Source organism: Anomaloglossus baeobatrachus, chromosome 5 (genome assembly GCF_048569485.1).
Source record: "Anomaloglossus baeobatrachus isolate aAnoBae1 chromosome 5, aAnoBae1.hap1, whole genome shotgun sequence".
Classification (NCBI taxonomy): Eukaryota; Metazoa; Chordata; class Amphibia; order Anura; family Aromobatidae; genus Anomaloglossus; species Anomaloglossus baeobatrachus.
The window spans coordinates 129,480,822-129,502,654 of record NC_134357.1 but is presented as its reverse complement, the minus strand read 5'-3'; the positions used below and the strand labels follow the sequence as shown (position 1 = coordinate 129,502,654).

General features: G+C 47.9%; 1 protein-coding gene across 11 annotated transcripts in view; it reads right to left on the bottom strand.

Annotated features, from left to right (window-relative positions):
• GBF1 (golgi brefeldin A resistant guanine nucleotide exchange factor 1) overlaps positions 1–21,833 on the bottom strand; it is a 325,666-nt gene that overhangs the window by 93,403 nt on the left and 210,430 nt on the right. For all 11 annotated transcript variants that reach the window (XM_075348884.1, XM_075348888.1, XM_075348889.1 and 8 more), the window contains 8 exons: positions 16,573–16,767; positions 16,186–16,375; positions 15,830–15,967; positions 14,453–14,541; positions 14,152–14,354; positions 11,106–11,229; positions 10,897–11,022; positions 2,685–2,767 (listed from right to left, as the gene is read on the bottom strand). In XM_075348884.1, coding sequence (XP_075204999.1) covers positions 2,685–2,767; positions 10,897–11,022; positions 11,106–11,229; positions 14,152–14,354; positions 14,453–14,541; positions 15,830–15,967; positions 16,186–16,375; positions 16,573–16,767 — 1,148 coding nt within the window. The remainder of the gene's footprint in view (positions 1–2,684; positions 2,768–10,896; positions 11,023–11,105; positions 11,230–14,151; positions 14,355–14,452; positions 14,542–15,829; positions 15,968–16,185; positions 16,376–16,572; positions 16,768–21,833) is intronic.

Below are 21,833 nucleotides of genomic sequence, written 5' to 3'. Positions count from 1 at the left end.
CGGACTACGTGAAAAAGGAAATAAACAGAATATCAAATATTACAATATGCTAGTAATATCCTGACCCTATAGTCTCTTGCTTTTTGCAATCCCCTTAATAATAACAACAAAGTAACATGAAAGAACAGGCTTTTCCAATTTTGCCGAAGACGATACTTTTCGGCTGAACCCCATTTTGCAAAGCTTTCTGTGTTTTCACCACTTTTCCTCTGTTTTTTTGTTGAATACGTGCAGAGGCCACACACGAAATTAACTAAAGCCTTACTGCTAAAAAGACGAGAGGTGGAATACACCTGCAAAAATAGAATGATTCTGCAGTAATGGACATTCCTGGCCGGGGCACCGCCACATCTATAGGCTCAGTGGAGTAACTAGAGTTAGATGGGCCCCGATGCAAAATTAGGATCGGGGCCTCCCCTCGAGGTACAAGATGATTACGCTGACACTTGGCTCTTTCCCTCAGTACCCAGCTTTCCATGTTCTGATATCCATCTTGTCCTCAGCACTCAGGTTTCCAATGCTCTGCTATACAACTTTCCCTCAGCACCCAGCTTGCCCTTCATATCAGAGCATGGGAAAGCTGGGTGGTGAGGGAAAGATGTATAGCATTACATGGGAAAGTTGAGTGCTAAGAGAAAGTTGTATAGCAGAGCATGGGTGAGTGACCCAGCATTCAGCATCAGCTGAGGACAAGATGGATATCAGAATATATGAAATCTGGTTTCTGAGGGATATCAGAGCATGGGACAGCTGGGTGCTGAGGGAAAAATGTATAGCAGAGCATGGGAAAGCTGGGTGTTGAGGGAAAGAGCCTCTTTCCCTCACCACTCAGCTTTCCCATCCCATGTGTGTATCTTTGTCCCCCATCCTGGTATATAGCCCTATCCATATATTTTTTTTTTTGCTATACATTATATTTGTGCTTTAAATAACATAGAATTATTCATGTTGCATCTAAAAATGGTAGTTTTTTTAATGATACACAAGTTTTGTTTTTTTTTAAGAGGGTTTTTTGGCCCTTTTAGTATTAATTCTGTTTTTTTAGTATCTGAATTTTTGAATTTTAAAAATGTCACATGTACACATTCACACACATGCAGCCATATACACTAGATTTTTACATACTGTATATGTGAGCATTTTGTACACACTGTATATACAAAGAAATAATACAGTTGGATGTCTGACAGCAAACCATGAAGATGAGGAGATCCGGCCACCATCACAGGACAACGGTGAGGCATATCAGCTACGAGCACTGGGGGAGGGGGCAGGGGAGTGCAGCTGTGAAAGGCAAATAGGAGGATAGAAGAGGGTAGTGGTGGAGGGGAGCAGGAGAGAGCAGCTGTGGGGGAGGGAGGCAGGAGAGAGCAGCTGTGGGGGAGGGAGGCAGGAGAGTACAGCTGTGGGGGAGGGAGGCAGGAGAGTACAGCTGTGGGGGAGGGAGGCAGGAGAGTACAGCTGTGGGGGAGGGAGGCAGGAGAGAGCAGCTGTGGGGGAGGGAGGCAGGAGAGAGCAGCTGTGGGGGAGGGAGGCAGGAGAGAGCAGCTGTGGGGGAGGGAGGCAGGAGAGAGCAGCTGTGGGGGAGGGAGGCAGGAGAGTGCAGCTGTGGGGGAGGGAGGCAGGAGAGTGCAGCTGTGGGGGAGGGAGGCAGGAGAGTGCAGCTGTGGGGGAGGGAGGCAGGAGAGTACAGCTGTGGGGGAGGGAGGCAGGAGAGTACAGCTGTGGGGGAGGGAGGCAGGAGAGAGCAGCTGTGGGGGAGGGAGGCAGGAGAGAGCAGCTGTGGGGGAGGGAGGCAGGAGAGAGCAGCTGTGGGGGAGGGAGGCAGGAGAGAGCAGCTGTGGGGGAGGGAGGCAGGAGAGAGCAGCTGTGGGGGAGGGAGGCAGGAGAGTGCAGTTGTGAGAGGCAAATAGGAGGACAGAAGACGTCAGTGGGGCTAGAGTCATTATTCAGGGAGCTCCAGTACTAACTTCAGGTCGCATTGTGTTCCTCTGGAGCCTCCCCTCCTACTACTGCCGACTACAGAGAAATGGTAGTGCAGGACAGAGGGATTCAATCTCCTCTCATATTTCTACAGCACTCCCTGCAGAGGCCTGAGACTCCACAGCAGCTCCATACCGGTGGGCGGGGCTTACTCCTGGGAGGCTCCGGAGCAGTGAGTGCAGGGGATGGCTGTACTGCAGAGGAGGCACTGCTCATCTTCTGATGGAGGGAACATGCAGCATATGCGTTGTATGCTGGAGCAGAGACTGTCAGGGGCCCAGTGGGGGATCCATCGCCCAGCAGAAGCACAAAGCCAGCGGCCAGGTGATCACTGTGCTGCTATTACTGCTCTCCACGCCAATAAGCCCACACACCTCTCAGCAGCAGCTTCAGTGGAAAGAGGTGGTCGGTATTATGGGCGTCGAGATCAGGGAATAAGCAATTGCTTAAGTGGCCGGGACATGTGTTGGCTCAGGAACCTGCTGCTGCCTCCTGTGATGACACAATTTGCAGCACAGGGACCAGACAGTACTGCAAAATATTTCAGCTGGATTCACGCACTTGGACGCACATCCAGCTGAAACAAGTGCTGAGTTTCTCGGGGCCCCCTGAGCCCCGGTCACAGTGGCGACCCAGTTTGGTTTGCATGTGCTATAATCAAGCCTATACAGGGCCGAACAAAAATATGACTGACAACTTACTTGATGGCATGATAAATATCTTCGAGCATATCTTGGTCAAAATCTTTTCCACCATTGACACCTTTCAAATTTTTTCTAAATTCCTGAAGGGAAAAAAACAAACAAAAAACAAACACAGTAAGGTATGGGAAACCAATAAATCTAGAATATTCCCCTGTACTTCAATGGCATACCTCAATTGCAAGTATTTAAAAAAAGCAGAGTTCTTAAGGTTGAAATCCTGCTTCAGCTGATTGAACAAAACTGTCCATTCAAAAACAGCTGATGAATATCTCTCAAGCCCGACCTTCTCCGCTCTCCAAACCCATCCAAATCTCAAGCAGTTAAAAAAAAATATTTTTTTTTTTTAAAAAAAAACTAATAAATAATTTTAAAAAACAACGTGGGCTCCACCCTATTTTTGCTAACCAGCCAAGGAAAAGCAGACAGCTGAGGGCTGGTATCAGGCTGGGAAAGCGCATGATTATTTGGCCCTTCCCAGCCTAAAAATAGCAGCCCGCAGCCACCCCAGAAGTGGCGCATCCAATAGATGCGCTAATTCTGGTACTTTACCCAGCTCTTTCCAATTAAGCTGGTGCAGTGGAAATTGGGATAATATTTTTGGGGTTGATGTCAGCCGTATACAGTATTACCAGCTGACATCAAGCCCAGGGGTTAGTAATGGAGAAGTGTATCAGACACCCTCATTAGTAACCCGGCAAGTGTAGAATTTAAAAAAAAAAAAAAAAAAAGACCCCACTCCCTTGTACTTTAATTTATTAAAAATAAATCCTCGAAGTTCCGACGCAATCCAATGGTGTACTGTCCCACAACACCCATCGATTCCGATGATGCTTGTTTCTGAGAAAATATATTTAAATTATTTTTGATAAACAACCAAGGTAAAGCAAACAGCTGAGTGTTGGATTCTGCAGATGTCTGCTTTACAGGAAATGGTTATCAAAAATAGGGGAGAACCAAACGTCATTTTTTTTTTTTTTATTATTTAATTTATTCCCTATTCACATTTGTTTGCAGGACAATTGCCCCCATTTTGCTTCCTTTTGCAGCCCCCTAGACCTTACTACGACCATTTTACAGTTACTTTAGACCACACTTCGGGTCTCCATTGACTTATATGGGGTTCGGGGTAAAGTCTGAATCTCTAATTGAACTTTTAACTAAAGTCTGGCCACACCTGGTGAACCCGAACATCCATGGATCCACTCATCTCTAGTTAAGAGGTGTAAATGGAGTACAATTCTGGGGTAATTTACTAAACATTTATTAATAGAAATTATAATGATTAGCTGGGTGAAGCTCTGACCTGCCCCAGCTTCTCCCACTTTTCCAAAAATTGCAGAGCCGTCTGAGAGTGGTGTAAAACCATAAGTCACAATAGTTTTTGCATATTTTTGGGTTGTGGAAAAAATTTGTGAACATGTCAAGATTTTTTAAGCTAGAATTCTGATGATGAATCAGGCCCCTAATGTCAGCAACTAATGATTATCTAAGGCCTCATTTAGACATCTGTTTTCACATACGTGTTCTGTGATTTTTGTGAATAGAACTCATACCCATTAGAGTTTATGAGACTCCTCATATTTACGGGCTTTTTTATGAACAGTTTGTCCGTGCAAAAATCACGGAGACGTCTTTTTCTTTAATGGCAAAACAAATGAAAAGTACCAATATAAGTCCAAGGGTCCCTGAAAATCACAAATTTTGATGTGAAAAATCACTGAAAAACTGACGGTAAAAACTAACACGGACCAAACACTGTTGAAAATCGGATCCAAAAGGACTGATGACTCTTGGAACCTGTTTTTTTTTTGTACATGAACAAACATGGGCATCTGAATAAGATCTAAGGCAGATTGAAAACTAAACAATGAAGGGAATTTTGTTTACTTACCGTAAATTCCTTTTCTTCTAGCTCCTATTGGGAGACCCAGACAATTGGGTGTATAGCTTCTGCCTCCGGAGGCCACACAAAGTATTACACTTTAAAAAGTGTAACCCCTCCCCTCTGCCTATACACCCTCCCGTGCATCACGGGCTCCTCAGTTTTGGTGCAAAAGCAGGAAGGAGGAAACTTATAAATTGGTCTAAGGTAAATTCAATCCGAAGGATGTTCGGAGAACTGAAAACCATGAACCAAAAGAACAATTCAACATGAACAACATGTGTACACAAAAGAACAACAGCCCGAAGGGAACAGGGGCGGGTGCTGGGTCTCCCAATAGGAGCTAGAAGAAAAGGAATTTACGGTAAGTAAACAAAATTCCCTTCTTCTTTGTCGCTCCATTGGGAGACCCAGACAATTGGGACGTCCAAAAGCAGTCCCTGGGTGGGTAAAAGAATACCTTGATAAAAAGAGCCGAAAACGACCCCCTCTTACAGGTGGGCAACCGCCGCCTGAAGGACTCGCCTACCTAGACTGGCGTCTGCCGAAGCATAGGCATGCACCTGATAGTGTTTCGTGAAAGTGTGCAGACTAGACCAGGTAGCTGCCTGACACACCTGCTGAGCCGTAGCCCGGTGCCGCAGTGCCCAGGACGCACCCACGGCTCTGGTAGAATGGGCTTTCAACCCTGAAGGAAGTGGAAGCCCAGAAGAACGGTAGGATTCAAGGATCGGTTCCTTGATCCATCGAGCCAAGGTTGACTTGGAAGCCTGCGAACCCTTACGCTGGCCAGCGACAAGGACAAAGAGGGCATCTGAACGGCACAGGGGCGCCGTGCGAGACACGTAGAGCCGGAGTGCTCTCACTAAATCTAATGAGTGCAAATCCTTTTCACATTGGTGAACTGGATGAGGGTAAAATGAAGGTAAGGAGATATCCTGATTGAGATGAAAAGGGGATACCACCTTAGGGAGAAATTCCGGGACCGGACGTAGAACCACCTTATCCTGGTGAAAAACCAGGAAGGGGGCTTTGCATGACAGCGCTGCCAGCTCCGACACTCTACGGAGCGATGTAACTGCCACTAGAAATGCCACCTTTTGCGAAAGACGTGATAAAGAGACCTCCCGCAGCGGCTCGAAAGGTGGCTTCTGGAGAGCCGTTAGCACCCTATTGAGGTCCCAGGGTTCCAGCGGACGCTTGTAAGGTGGGACTATGTGGCAAACTCCCTGCAGGAACGTGCGGACCTGCGGAAGCCTGGCTAGACGCTTTTGAAAAAATACGGAAAGCGCCGATACCTGTCCCTTGAGAGAGCCGAGAGACAAACCCTTGTCCATTCCGGATTGAAGGAATGAAAGAAAAGTGGGTAAGGCAAAGGGCCAGGGAGTAAAACCCTTGTCAGAGCACCAGGATAAGAAGATCCTCCAAGACCTGTGATAGATTTTGGCGGACGTTGGTTTCCTGGCCTGTCTCATAGTGACAATGACATCTTGAGATAACCCTGAGGACGCTAGGAGCCAGGGCTCAATGGCCACACTGTCAGGTTGAGGGCCGCAGAATTCAGATGGAAAAACGGCCCTTGAGACAGCAAGTCTGGGCGGTCTGGGAGCGCCCACGGTTGACCCACCGTGAGATGCCACAGATCCGGGTACCACGATCGCCTCGGCCAATCTGGAGCGACGAGAATGGCGCGATGACAGTCGGACCTGATTTTGCGCAACACTCTGGGGAGCATCGCCAGAGGAGGAAACACATAGGGAAGTCGAAACTGCGACCAATCCTGAACTAATGCGTCCGCCGCCAGAGCTCTGTGATCTTGAGACCGGGCCATGAATGCCGGGACTTTGTTGTTGTGCCGTGACGCCATGAGATCGACGTCCGGCGTCCCCCAGCGGCGACAGATCTCTCGAAACACGTCTGGGTGAAGAGACCATTCCCCCGCGTCCATGCCCTGTCGGCTGAGAAAATCTGCTTCCCAGTTTTGTACACTGCGGAGATCGTGGAGGCTGTGGCTTCCACCCACTGCAGAATTCGTCGGACTTCCTGGAAGGCTTGACGACTGTGAGTGCCGCCTTGGTGGTTGATGTAAGCGACGGCCGTGGCGTTGTCCGACTGGATTCGGATCTGCCTGCCCTCCAGCCACCGATGAAAGGCCAATAGGGCTAGATACACTGCCCTTATCTCCAGAATATTGATCTGAAGGGATGACTATCGGAGTCCAGGTTCCCTGAGCCCTGTGGTGGAGAAAAACCGGCCCCCACCCTGACAGGCTCGCGTCCGTCGTGACCACAGCCCAGGTGGGGGGTAGGAAGGATTTCCCCTGCGACAGAGTTGGGAAGGAGCCACCACTGAGGTGACGTCTTGGTTGCAAGGGAAAGAGAGACGTTCCTGTCGAGTGAAGTCGACCTCCTGTCCCATTTTCGGAGGATTTCCCACTGAAGTGGCCGCAGATGGAATTGCGCGAACGGCACTGCCTCCATCGCTGCCACCATCTTCCCCAGGAAGTGCATGAGGCGCCTCAAGGGGTGTGACTGACCCCGAAGAAGAGATTGCACCCCTGCCTGCAGAGAAAGCTGTTTGTCCCGCGGTAGCATGACTACCGCTGACTGAGTATGAAACTCCATCCCAAGGTACGTCAGTGATTGGGTCGGTGTCAACTTGGATTTTGGGAAGTTGATTATCCAACCGAACTGCTGGAGAGTCGCCAGAGCGACGGAAAGGCTGTTTTGACACGCCAACTGAGAGGGTGCCCTGACCAGAAGATCGTCTAAGTAGGGAATCACCGAGTGGCCCTGAGAGTGTAGGACCGCCACAACAGATGCCATGACCTTGGTGAACACCCGTGGGGCTGTCGCCAGGCCGAAAGGCAATGCCACGAACTGAAGGTGTTCGTCCCTGATGGCGAAGCGCAAAAAGCGTTGATGTTCGGGTGCGATCGGCACATGGAGATAAGCATCCTTGATGTCGATCAATGCTAGGAAGTCTCCTTGTGACATTGAAGCAATGACAGAGCGGAGAGATTCCATCCGAAACCGTCTGGTGCTCACATGTCTGTTGAGTAGTTTGAGGTCCAGAACGGGACGGAACGAGCCGTCCTTCTTTGGCACCACAAACAAGTTGGAGTAAAAGCCGCGACCATGTTCCTGGGGGGGGAACAGGGATCACAACTCCTTCTGTTTTCAGAGCGTTCACCGCCTGAAAAAGTGCATCGGCTCGCTCGGGGGGCGGAGATGTTCTGAAGAAATGAGTCGGAGGACGAGAGCTGAACTCTATCCTGTAACCGTGAGACAGAATGTCTCTCACCCATCGGTCTTGAACATGTGGCCACCAGGCGTCGCAAAAGCGGGAGAGCCTGCCACCGACCGAGGATGCGGTTCGGGGATGCCGAGAGTCATGAGGAGGCCGCCTTGGAAGCAGTGCCTCCTGCGGCCTTTTGGGGGCGTGACTTAGCCCGCCACGCATAGGAGTTCCTCTGGCCTTTCTCCGGCCTGCTGGACGAAGAGGATTGGGGCTTGGCGGAGGGACGAAAGGACCGAAACCTCGATTGTATCTGTCGTTGCTGAGGTCTCTTTGGCTTAGACTGGGGCAAGGAGGAGTCCTTTCCCTTAGATTCCTTAATAATCTCATCAAATCGCTCGCCAAAGAATCGATCGCCAGCAAACGGCAAACCGGTTAAGAACCTCTTGGAAGCCGAGTCTGCCTTCCATTCGCGCAGCCACATGGCCCTGCGGACTGCCACAGAGTTAGCGGATGCCACCGCTGTACGGCTAGCAGAGTCTAAAACTGCGTTCATGGCGTAGGAAGAAAAAACTGACGCCTGGGAAGTCAAAGACGTAACATGCGGAGCAGAATTACGTGTAACCGCATTAATCTCAGCCAGACAAGCTGAGATAGCTTGGAGTGCCCACACGGCTGCAAAGGCCGGGGCAAAAGACGCGCCCGTGGCTTCATAGATGGATTTCATCAGGAGCTCTATCTGCCTGTCAGTGGCATCCTTTAGCGATGATCCATCTGCAACCGATACCACAGATCTAGCCGCCAATCTAGAGACTGGGGGATCCACCTTGGGACATTGAGCCCAACCCTTGACAACGTCAGAAGGGAAGGGGTAACGTGTGTCAGTAAGGCGCTTAGTAAAGCGCTTGTCCGGAACCGCTCTGGGCTTCTGGACAGCATCTCTGAAGTTAGAGTGATCGAAAAACGCACTCCGTGTACGTTTAGGGAACCGAAACTGGTGTTTCTCCTGCTGAGAAGTCGACTCCTCTACAGGTGGCGGTGGGGGAGAGATATCTAACACCTGGTTGATGGACGAGATAAGATCATTTACTATGGCGTCTCCGTCAGGTGTATCAAGATTGAGGGCAACGTCAGTGTCAGAACCCTGAGCTGCGACGTCCGCCTCGTCCTCCAGAGAGTCCTCACGCTGGGAACCTGAGCAGCGTGATGAAGTCGGGGAAGATTCCCAGCGTGCCCGCTTAGCCGGTCTGGGACTGTGGTCCGGGCCGGAGTCCTCCCCATGAGACCTAGGGCCCCCCTGGGAACGTGCCCTGGGGGTGAAGATCCAACAGGGCCCGGGGCCTGTGTAGGGACCGGTCTGGACTGCAAAGCTTCAAGCAGCTTGGCAGACCATTTGTCCATAGACTGAGCCATGGAATGTGAGAGCAACTCCGAGTTTTTCAGCAAAAACTGCAAACTCTGTCCCTGCCGCCTGGACAGGGGGAGCAACGGATTCTACCTGAGCCGAGGGGCCCACTAGTGACCGAGGCTCTGGTTGTGGAAGCAAAACAGGGGTTGAGCATTGCTCACAGTGAGGGTAGGTGGAACCTGCAGGTAACTTAGCCGCACAAGAGGTACAGGTCGCAAAATAACCCGGTGTCTTGGCCCCCTTGCTCCTTGTGGACGACATGCTGTTGTCTCCTAGGAGAGTGATCACTGAGGGTATATGGGGAGGGTATACAGCCCGACCGAACAGAAATATATAAATATATATAGTATCTATTCCGGCACCCTAAGGGGACCAGCACCGGGTGACCGGTGTGGCTTACCGACCGCTAAAAAGCGGAGTGTGTGTCCTCCAGATTCCCTGCCTTAGGTCTCCCAGCGTTGCAGAGCTCTTCCACAGGCAGAATGCCAAAGAAATGGCTGCCGGAGCTCTCAGGGGAGGAGAGAAGCCGGGGGCGGCGTTAGAAAAGTGCGGGAATCTGGAGTCCCCACAGTGATCAGTGAGGGGGGGAGGAACATACAGGATGCCCTGGCCCTCACAGCCGACGTCAGGTCGGCAGTCCCGCCCTTATCCCTGATAGACAGGCCCGGGGGCGGGAGTTTTGCTACTAGGCCGCAATTGAAGCCGGGGACTAAATTTAATACCGCGGCCGACAAACAGGCGCGGTCGGCGCGGAAGTCCGCCGGCCGTCACAAATAAGCAGCTGCTGCAGCGTCCGGGATGTAGGCGCTCCATGCACATCCCCCATGGGGGTACAAAGTACCTTAGTGATGCAGGGCCCGGTCCCTGAGGATAAACAAACTCCTGTCCGACAGATTCCCCCAGGGGCTGCGGAGGGAGCACGGTCCCAGTGACTGGATGACCGCTCAGGATCCCACTTCTCCCAGAGCCGCTAAGGGATGGTGAAGGAGACGGCATGAGGCTCCTGCCTTTGTACCCACAATGGGTACCTCAACCTTAACAGCACCGCCGACAAAGTGGGGTGAGAAGGGAACATGCCGGGGGCCCCCTTTTCTTCCAACCGATATAACTAAAATGAGAAGATGAGTGGATGTGTGCCTCCTTCCAGACAAAGCATAAAACTGAGGAGCCCGTGATGCACGGGAGGGTGTATAGGCAGAGGGGAGGGGTTACACTTTTTAAAGTGTAATACTTTGTGTGGCCTCCGGAGGCAGAAGCTATACACCCAATTGTCTGGGTCTCCCAATGGAGCGACAAAGAAATACTATGTTTCCAATTATAATTTTTTTTCGATCTATCAGTAACTTGGAACCCAGAAAAGAGTAATACCTAAAAAAGTGTCCTGAAAGTCAGAGCTCCAATAATTGCACTGTAAAGGAGGCCACATGTTGGGGATTTTAGGTGCAGTTTTCAGAATAACTTGACGATCGTGGTGGGTATAAATGGTATACATCAGCATTTTTGGCGATTAAAAATCCTCAGTTACGTAAACCTTGATTAATAATTTCCCATATTTTCATGCACGCCAAGACCTATAACTTTTTTTCCATTGACACAGTTGTGTGGGGACTTGTATTTTTGTGGGATGAGATACATCTTTAACTCAAGGAAACAAAAAAATAGAAATAAAATTTCTCTCTCACCTCTAGAGTCATTGGCACATTCTGTTTGCGGACGTTGTGATTATGTTGGTCAGTATTAAGCATAATGACAGCATATGCCAAGGCAAAACAGGCATCGCTATGGGCAAATGGCGTTCCATTAGATTTCTAGAAATGGGAAGAGAATATGTGACATGTGTTATACTTGTAGAAAGTTTCTGAATACTATTTGTTCCAGCAAAAATCCTTACCCTCCAATGCTCTGTAAATGCCTCCAGTAACCTATGAATCACAGGTGCTTCCCCAGGTAAACGAAAGGCTTCAAGGTAAAGTCTTAATGCTTCATCAATTCTTAAGCCTTGGAACTGAAACGTTCTGAATGAAATAAAGTAAAACAGTTAACGACGACAAGTGTAACAGGAGTGACACAAATATGTAATAGTGAAATATGAGTAAAGGAGGGCACCAAACTCACCCCTAGGATCACCCCTGGCACAGACTAAACATAGTTAAGAATGAAGGAGAAAAAAGTGCCAAAAGAAGTGAGGGATCACCAGAACATGAATAAAGTATAAAAAATATTCAACTTTATTAGTACAATTTACACAAACCTAAGTCACACAACAGATGTGTTAAGGCAACCTCATAAACAGAATTGATTAAAAACATTTAAAAACTAACAATAGGCCACCAGGGGCTTGAAGAAAAGCCATACATTGATGGAAAAGCTGGGTACCCAGGAAAGACTCAGGTGGTCCATTACCCCACGTGTATCGTCACACTGGTGACTTTATGAAGGCCAGACCTGAGTCTTTCCTGGGTTCTTTCCATCTTGTACGAAGGCTCTTTGCACATAAATTCCGGTTCTTGGTATCGGTCTGTCCATCTTTTGTCAGGTATGCTGACCCAACATAGTTTGATTACATACTAGATGTTTGTATTTGTGCTAGGTTCTTACAGAGGCCAACTCCTTTTGTGTATCCCCTTTTTTAGGGATGTCAAATACAATCTCTGCTGTTAAATTGTTGGGCTGCAGGTCAGAATTTGCTTATACTCATGTTTTTGTGAACAATGCTATCTTTGTGACCATATCCGTACCGGGCAGTATATAATTGTGCTTTTTACTGTACCATATGTGCCCGACACTGTTCTATTTCTGTACCCAGCTTTTCCATCAATGTATGGCTTTTTATCAAGCCCCGGGTGACCTATTGTTATTTGTTTTCAATGTTTATAAAATGCTTTTAATCAATTCTGTTTATGAGGTTGCCTTAACACATCTATGGTGTTTGTGTAAATTGTACGAATAAAATTGAATCTTTTTTATACTTTATTCATGTTCTGGTGATCCCTCACTTTTTTGGAACTTCTTTTTCTCCTTCATTCTTAACAAATGTGTAATTCTAACTCGAGTGTCTATAAGCCACTAATCATACATTTTTATTCTTAGCGTCGATTAATCCTCGCTCCTTACTTCTCTTGAATGCTCTTTTCCATAGCAGAGAATTATTTTAACATATCTGTAAAAGGTTTTATGCTGTGTTTAGTAAAAGTTACATGAATAAAAAGATAATGAAAGATGAGCAACACACTAAATATACGGTGAAGTAGACTTACAAGTAAGGGGTTCATTTACTCGGGTTCTGGAGACCGCACCACGAATTATCAGATGGTCAATGGCTCCACTTACATAGATTATTTCCGCTTTTGACGTAAAAGCTGAAATGCTCACTTCCAATTTACTGAAGGTGATCGTATGGCCAGTACAGGGCTGACTGAAGAGTTTCATGTATATACAGCATAAACATTGCATAATCAAGTTATGCAAATGTCTGATATTCCTTTAGATCTCAGTTTGCAATCAATGAATGTATTCTTGTTTTGTTCTGGAGCAAGTACTGCGAAAAGTTAAACGTTTAGCACAACTGTATCCAGGTGACATCTTTTGATGATCCTCCAATTTGTAAAAACACCGTCCCCATACAAAGAGAAACGTCGGCCGAACCTGCCAATATCGCCAGGTCGGGGAGACAGTCTAATTGGTATGGAGGTGCTGGACAACTGACTGTCAGGAAACGTTGATTGGGTATGTCTGATTTTAAAACTTCTGATTGAATCATATCCCGGAGATAAGCTGTCATTAGAGATAACTGGTCACGGCTTTCTCAGAGAACACAGGAGCATTCGGATAAGAGAGTGCTTCTGGGTATGAAAGAGCCAGCATCGTTTCTCCAACAGCCAACTAACGTGGCCGGCTTTCAGAGGCATTCACACAGCCACGTGACACATAAGTGTGATGTACAGTTTAATTTTTTATGCGACAGCACAGTGACCCGTAGTTTCAGTGATTCCTACACATCTATTTCAAAAATGCATCTGTGTCTCCAGTCCATAAGGCTCAGAACATGTTGTATTCTCATAAGATTCAGCCATTAACATCTATAGGGAGCCATATAAAATAGATGAACCATGGAAAACATCCTTCAGTATTCCATTCAAGTTTAACTGAACCTTTGCCAAGATTCAATAAATGATATATAAAAAAAAAAAAAGTCCAGTCTACCAGAAGAACTGGAAGGAAAATATATGTCTTTTTAATGAAACCTAAGAAAAAAAAGAATCAGTCTGTATCTTTAGATTGTTAACATTCACATGAATGTGGGAATGTAGCCTTAGGTCTAGGACAAACGGCAAGTAAAATCGGACGAGTGGCATGAGATTAAAAAATAAAATAAATAAATAAATAATCGCATTCCACTTAAACCAAAGTTACTCTATGGGGCCGTTCTGATCTGATATTTTTTTCTCAGCCTTTATCGGACCAAGAAAACAAATGCAGCATGCTGAGGGTGTCAGCGATAGACGGGTCGCTTGCAACCATACAAGTCTATGGGCGTGAGTGAAACATCGGACTACACTCGGATGATACCGGAGTGCAGTGCAATATATGCATCACCTAACAATGGAGGAGACTGAAAAATTAATCCCTCCCTCTACTCCATAGCTGTGATCTGATCAAGGGTCATTAGTATATCGCATTCGACGCTTCCGCATCTAATGCCATTTGCCTGTGTGGCCCTTGCCTTACACTGATTCATTGTACATTGTAGCAATCTGTCCAGACTGGAGAACGTTGCTCAGATAATGTAACTGACAGAAGACTGGATACATTGTAGTAACATCTCAGATAGTCACAGCACTAGTTGCATTCATTTTAGGTATCGATTCATCTACAAATTGTTATTCTGTTTTCGCAAAAAATAAATTGCAATTAATTATCCAGCTCCTTTGACTCACCCCACAAAGCTCTCAAGTAGATCAAGGCTCTTGCGATCACTTACGAATTCTCCTATCATTTTCTTGTCCAGTCTTGGATTCTCCCTGAGCCACTGTGCTACCTCGTTGTTATCCATCGGTGTTGCCAAGAGGTTCTTTTCTTGAAGAAACTGTATGCCTTTCTTGGATTTTTGATTAAATTGCTCGGTTCCAGTTATAAGGAGCTAAGGAAACACCAGGCACAAAATAATCATATGTTATGGGTTTGTTATAATGGGCTACAAAAATAAAGAAACATTGAAAATGATCGCCTGTTCCATACCTTTTTCTTGTTCTTTATATCATTCAGCTCTTGGACCTTAGGAAGAGATGATGAGAAACGTGGGGGTTTCTTATTATTCTTCTTGTCAGCTGTAAAGACACCAGACGCTAATAAGCTGGTAGTACCTGACACTTCAGTATATCAAGGTCACACTTTTCTTCGAGTGTATGGACATAAGCAGGCCACAGTACAGACTCTGGCCTTCCATGCTGCTATAAAAGATCCATTTACACTGCATCATTTACAAGAGTTATTCATATTGCTCATTCTATGATAACCATGCAGTCTAAACAGACTGCCCTTCATCTGATTATTGCTCTCAGCAGCACATCTTCCAGTGTAAACAGGATCTGTGCTACAGAGAACAGACTTCCTATGTGCACTGAAGGTTTTCAGTACTCATTTGAAAAATGGTCTGCCACGTGATAACATGACCGCCGCTCGTGAAATATTTACTTAGTAAAAAGATGGTGAGCATATGGAAACTAGAAAAATAAGGTGCTAGCAAAGAGGGTTCTTAGGCCCTTATAATACTAAAGTCCAAAAAATTGCAGCACACTTGTCACACAGCCAGTCAGCCACCCAGACAGAGCACGTTTCCATCAGGCACCCGCAGCCACCTCAGTGCTTATAGCCCACTGAGACATACAATCCCCTTGCTGCTCCTTAGTGAATTACTGTGTATACCACAATACCTTTCAACCCAAAAACAAAAATTCTTAAAGGGATATTGCATATTAACCCTGGTTTTGACAGTGTGTCTTCACATACAGGCGCTGTATGATACTTTTGATCAACGCTACCCACCTGTATGACTTCATTATAGAGACACAGCTTGCTAATCTGTGAATTTCTTCAACCTTGGCCTTGAATTTCTTTCCATAGTGATTGTATCTAGATACGCTTACTTCATTATGGTCTACCTATGGTGCGACCATATGAGTTGGACCGACTAGGTTGGAACGTCAGAAATTGTCGCCCTTGACACAAACACGTAGTTTTTTTTCTTTGACTGTGTTGACGAATCACTGTAAATAAACCTTTTTGTATCTGCAATACAAGTGTGCTGCAATCTTTTTGGACTTTCGTGAAATATTTACCGATTGGCAGTCTAACGCCGAAAAACCAGGTAGTGTAAATACATTCTTAGACACAAAATCTGCTATGCAATGTATTTAGAAAAAATTAACAAAACATTGTTGAACAAACTACTGCAATATGATAACTCTCCTACATAATTTAGGCATACACCCTTATTACTTGTGGAAAGTAAGCTGATGAATAGGAAGGTACTATATAACAAATATCTAAAAAAGAAAAACAAAGAAACTAAACATATGCCAATAAAACAATATATTGTTTATATCAACCACTTGCCTCTATCACTGCCATCATCTGTCTCCTGAACCTCTAGGTCCATCTTATCAGCCATAAGATGACCACTCGTTGGTGGTGGCACCCCCTGTGGTTCAGCAGTGACGTTTGGAGAAGCGTTTTCAGTGGTGTGATCAGTGTCTTATATATAATAGAGGAAAAAAAAAAGTTCTTAAGGTTGACACAATTTTGCAATAGTAGGGCTGCTCAAAGCTTAGGTGCTCAATAAAATCTACTGACAAATTCTGAATCAGTCTTTTATTTTCAATGTGAGCAATGTTAACGTCAAATAGGCAACAAGTAAGAAATACGACCATCAAATATAGAAACAGACTAATATAGGGAACTGCCGGACTTACTGTTTACAGGATCCTCAGCTACTTCTACGCTTTCAGCATCGGTTTTGGCAGCTTCTTTTTTGTCCTGTTGTAGAGTATTACTTAAAATCTTAGCCTGACAGTGAGCTTCTGTGCTGTCAATGACGGTAAGAAGAGCTTCGAGAGAAAGCAAGTGAGTGGTGTACAGCTGGCCAGACACGGGGAATGCATTCTGGAAAATAAGAACCCAAACACAACATAAAAATGTAGAAAAAATAAATGTGAGCATAGCTGACACAACCAGACCTAGTCCCAAAGAGGATTTACAATTTGCTCTAATATATATTTTATGTGGGGCATACTATAGATGGTCAACATAGACATGTCAGTAGAACATGTTCCAAATAAATAATGAAAGTATCATCAAACCTTGGAGAGAAGTTTGGTAAGTTCCTCAAAGAGGTTGGAGCAATAGTAATCACAGTCATAGTTAATATAGAGCTCCGTTACGAAGCTGGGAATCCTCCAGAGCTGCACAATGGCTTCCAGAGCCATTTCTTTCATCTCATATGGCATCTTTGGATTTTCTATGGTAATGATATCCATCAGCTTTTTTATGTACATCTAAAAGAATTATAAAACAAAGGAAAATTATTAATATTTTGTTACGCTGGACTCCCATATTTGTTACTATATTTCTAATAGTTAGTTTGAATAACCTGGTTATTCCTAACAATTAAAGCTTTCACAAATCCAAAAGATACATGATAACTTGTGGATTGACAAGGGTCTAGCAGATGGGACCCCTAGTGACCCTGGGAATGCTGCCCTATTTATGCTGTATGAGACTGTGGGAGACATGAGATTGCTATATTCAGCTATTTTGGCACCCCTATAGTGACTGGATGGAGGGGTGGCACGCATGCAGGACCACCACTTAATTCCGGAAGCCATTTTAGAGTTCTAATTCTTTATGAAATATTAAAAAGAGAATTTTGTTTACTTACCGTAAATTCTTTTTCTTATAGTTCCGACATGGGAGACACAGACCATGGGTGTATAGCTTCTGCCTCCGGAGGACACACAAAGTACTACACTAAAAAGTGTAGCTCCTCCCTCCGAGCATATACACCCCCTGGATAACCAAATCTAGCCAGTTTAGTGCAAAAGCTGAAGGAGGACATCCACCCACAAGTAGAGACAGAGCAAAACCCGGAACAACCGGAACCTCTGTCTACAACAACAGCCGGTGAAAACACACGGAACAAGAAAACTGCCAACAGGCAACAGGGAGGGAGCTGGGTCTCCCATGTCGGAACTATAAGAAAAAGAATTTACGGTAAGTAACAAAATTCTCTTTTTCTTCATCGTTCCTCATGGGAGACCCAGACCATGGGACGTCTCAAAGCAGTCCATGGGTGGGAAATAAACAGATAACTGAGAAGTAGGCAAAACCTAACTTCACAAATGGGCGACAGCCGCCTGAAGGATGCGTCTGCCCAAGCTCGCATCTGTCGAAGCATGAGCATGCACTTGGTAGTGCTTTGAAAAGGTGTGCAGACTAGACCAAGTGGCAGCCTGACAGACCTGCTGAGCCATAGCCTGGTGCCGGAAAGCCCAAGAGGCACCGACAGCTCTGGTCGAATGCGCCTTAATCCCCGGCGGGGGAGGCACCTGAGTGCACTGGTAGGCATCGGATATAGCCGACCTAATCCAACGAGCTAGGGTCGGTTTAGAAGCCGAGAGACCCTTGCGCTGACCTGTGGTCAGCACAAAAAGAGAGGTGCACCGCCTAAGAACAGCGGTGCGTGACACATAGATCCGGAGCGCCCGCACCAGATCTAAAGTATGCAACGCTTTCTCAAAGCAATGCACAGGAGCCGGACAAAAGGAAGGCAATGAAATGTCCTGGTTAAGGTGGAAAGGAGACACCACCTTAGGGAGAAAGTCCGGAGTCGGACGGAGAACCACCCTTGTCTTGGTGAAAAACCAAAAAAGGTGACTCCGAAGAGAGCGCAGCCAAATCAGAGACTCTCCTGAGAGAAGTTATGGCCACCAGAAAAACGACCTTCTGTGAAAGTCGAAACAAAGAAACCTCCCTAAGAGGCTCAAAGGGGGGTTTCTGTAAGGCCGTGAGGACCAGATTAAGGTCCCAGGGATCCAAAGGCCGCCGGTAAGGTGGAATGATGTGAGATGCGCCCTGCATGAAGGTGCGCACCTGAGCCAGCCGAGCGATACGCCGCTGGAACAACACTGACAGCGCCGAGACCTGTCCCTTAAGGGAATTGAGGGATAGTCCTAGCTGCAGACCGGACTGTAGAAAGGACAGGATGGTCGGCAGAGAAAAAGGCCAAGGGGTATGCCCGGAAGAACGACCCCAGGACAGGAAAATTCTCCAAGTCCTGTGGTAAATCTTGGCCGAGGAAGACTTCCGAGCTTGAGTCATTGTGGAGATGACTTCGGGAGGAATGCCGGAAGCCGTCAGGATCCAGGACTCAAGAGCCACGCCGTCAATCTGAGAGCCGCAGAATTCTGGCGGAAAAACGGACCTTGTGAGAGAAGGTCTGGGCGGTCCGGGAGATGCCACGGCACCTCTACGGACAGACGGAGCAGGTCTGGGTACCAAGCTCACCTGGGCCAGTCTGGAGCAATGAGTATGACCCGACGGCCCTCCATTCTGATCTTGCGCAGGACTCTGGGCAAGAGAGCTAGAGGGGGAAACACGTAAGACAGACGGGAACTGGGACCAATCCTGAACCAGCGCGTCGGCTGCAAAGGCCTGAGGATCGTGGGAGCGAGCCACGTAAACCGGGACCTTGTTGTTGTGCCGGGATGCCATTAGATCCACTTCCAGAGTGCCCCACTTGCGGCAGATCGACCGGAACACTGCCGGATGCAGAGCCCACTCGCCGCTGTCCACGGTTTGACGGCTGAGATAATCTGCCTCCCAGTTTTCTACGCCTGGGATGTGGACTGCGGATATGGTGGACTTGGAGTCCTCCGTCCACTGAAGGATGCGTTGAACCTCCAACATTGCCAGGCGGCTGCGAGTCCCGCCCTGGTGATTGATGTAGGCAACTGCTGTCGCGTTGTCTGACTGGACTCGAATGTGCTTGCCCGCCAACAGGTGGTGAAAGGCTACGAGAGCTAGAAGCACAGCTCTGATCTCTAGCACATTGATCGAGAGGGCTGATTCGGACGGAGTCCAAGTGCCCTGTGCTCGGTGGTGGAGAAATACTGCTCCCCAGCCGGATAGACTGGCATCCGTGGTGAGAATCACCCAGGACGGAATCAGGAAGGAGCGTCCCTGAGACAGAGAGAGGGGCCGAAGCCACCACTGAAGAGAGCTCTTGGTCTGTGGCGACAGAGCCACCAACTTGTGCAAGGAAGAAGTCCGCTTGTCCCAACAGCGGAGAATGCCCAGCTGCAGAGGGCGCAGATGGAACTGGGCAAAGGGAACCGCTTCCATTGACGCCACCATCTGACCCAGCACCTGCATGAGGTGCCTGATGGAATGACGGCGGGGCCTCAACAGAGAGCGCACCGCCAGATGGAGGGACTGCTGTTTGACTAAGGGCAGCTTCACAAGTGCCGGCAGAGTCTCGAATTGCATCCCTAGGTACGTAAGTTTTTGGGTCGGGGTCAGAGTGGACTTGGGCAGATTGACAAGCCACCCGAATTGAACAAGAGTGGAGAGAGTGAGCGAGACACCCCGCTGACAGTCTGCACTGGATGAAGCCTTGACAAGAAGGTCGTCCAGGTAAGGAATCACTGCCAACCCCTGGAGGTGCAGAACCGCAACCACTGCTGCCATGACCTTGGTAAATACTCGAGGGGCCGTGGCTAACCCGAAGGGGAGAGCCACGAATTGGAAATGTTCCTCTCCGATTGCAAAACGTAGCCAACGCTGGTGTGAAACTGCAATTGGCACATGCAGATAGGCATCTCTGATGTCGATGGATGCCAGGAAATCTCCTTGGGTCATTGAGGCTATGACCGATCGCAGAGACTCCATGCGAAAATGCCGCACCTGAACATGCTTGTTGAGAAGCTTGAGATCCAGGATGGGCCGGAAGGAACCGTAGTTTTTGGGGACTAGGAAGAGATTTGAATAAAAACCTCTGAACCGTTCCATGGCGGGAACCGGTACAATTACTCCGTTGGCCTGTAAGGATGCCACGGCCTGAGAGAAGGCGGCGGCCTTGGAGCAGGGGGGAGTTGACAGAAAAAATCTGTTTGGTGGGCTGGAAGAGAACTCTATCCTGTAGCCGTGGGAGATGATATCCCGCACCCACTGATCGGAGACGTGTTGAAACCACACGTCGCCAAAGTGGGAGAGCCTGCCACCGACCAATGACGTTGCTGGCTCGGCCAGATAGTCAAGAGGAGGCTGCCTTGGTGGCAGCAGCTCCTGCGGACCTTTGTGGACGCGGCTTCTTGCGCCAGGTGGGCTTCTGGTCCTTGGCTGAGTTAGCGGACGAGGCCGAGGGCTTAGAGGCCGCCCAGTTAGAGGAACGAAAGGAACGAAACCTCGACTGGTTCCTGCCCTGGACAGGTTTCCTGGTTTTAGTCTGTGGCAAGGAAGTACTCTTCCCGCCAGTAGCCTCCTTAATAATTTCATCCAGTTGTTCACCGAACAGCCTGGACCCGGCAAATGGGAGCCCAGCAAGGTACTTCTTTGAAGAAGCATCTGCCTTCCACTGTCGCAGCCACAAAATCCTGCGGATAGCGAGGGAATTAGCGGAGGCCACCGCAGTGCGGTGAGAAGCCTCCAGCATGGCAGACATGGCGTAGGCTGAAAAGGCTGAAGCCTGGGAAGTTAGGGCAACCAATTCAGGCATAGAGTCCCTAGTGAGGGAATGCATCTCCTCTAGGGAAGCAGAGATGGCTTTGAGAGCCCACACCGCTGCAAAGGATGGGGAGAACGAGGCCCCTGCCACCTCATAGACACACTTGGCCAGGAGGTCAACCTGGCAGTCAGTGGGATCCTTAAGGGAGGTGCCATCAGCTACCGATACAACTGTCCGGGCTGAGTTCCCGCCAGTTGCTTCCTTAATAATCTCATCCAGCTGTTCTCCGAACAGCCGGGACCCAGCAAAAGGGAGCCCAGCAAGGTACTTCTTTGAAGAAGCATCCGCCTTCCACTCTCGAAGCCACAAGATTCTGCGGATAGCGAGGGAATTAGCCGAAGCCACCGCAGTGCGGTGAGAAGCCTCCAGCATGGCTGACATAGCATAGGATGAAAAAGCCGAAGCTTGGGAAGTTAAGGCATCCATTTCGGGCATAGATTCCCTGGTGAGGGAATGCATCTCCTCTAGAGAAGCAGAGATGGCTTTGAGAGCCCACACTGCTGCAAAAGTCGGGGAAAACGAGGCCCCCGCCGCTTCATACACGGATTTGGCCAGAAGGTCAATCTGACGGTCAGTCGAATCCTTAAGGGAGGTGCCATCAGCCACCGACACAACGGTCCGGGCTGCGAGCCTAGACACCGGAGGGTCTACTTTTGGTGAGTGAGCCCACTCCTTGACCACCTCTGGTGGAAAAGGAAAACGGTCATCAGAACCACGCTTTGGGAAGCGTTTGTCAGGACAGGCCCTGGGCTTGGTCACAGCGGCTTGAAAACTGAAGTGGTTAAAGAACACACTCCTTGTTCTCTTAGGCAAGGTAAACTGGTGCTTTTCTGCCAGAGA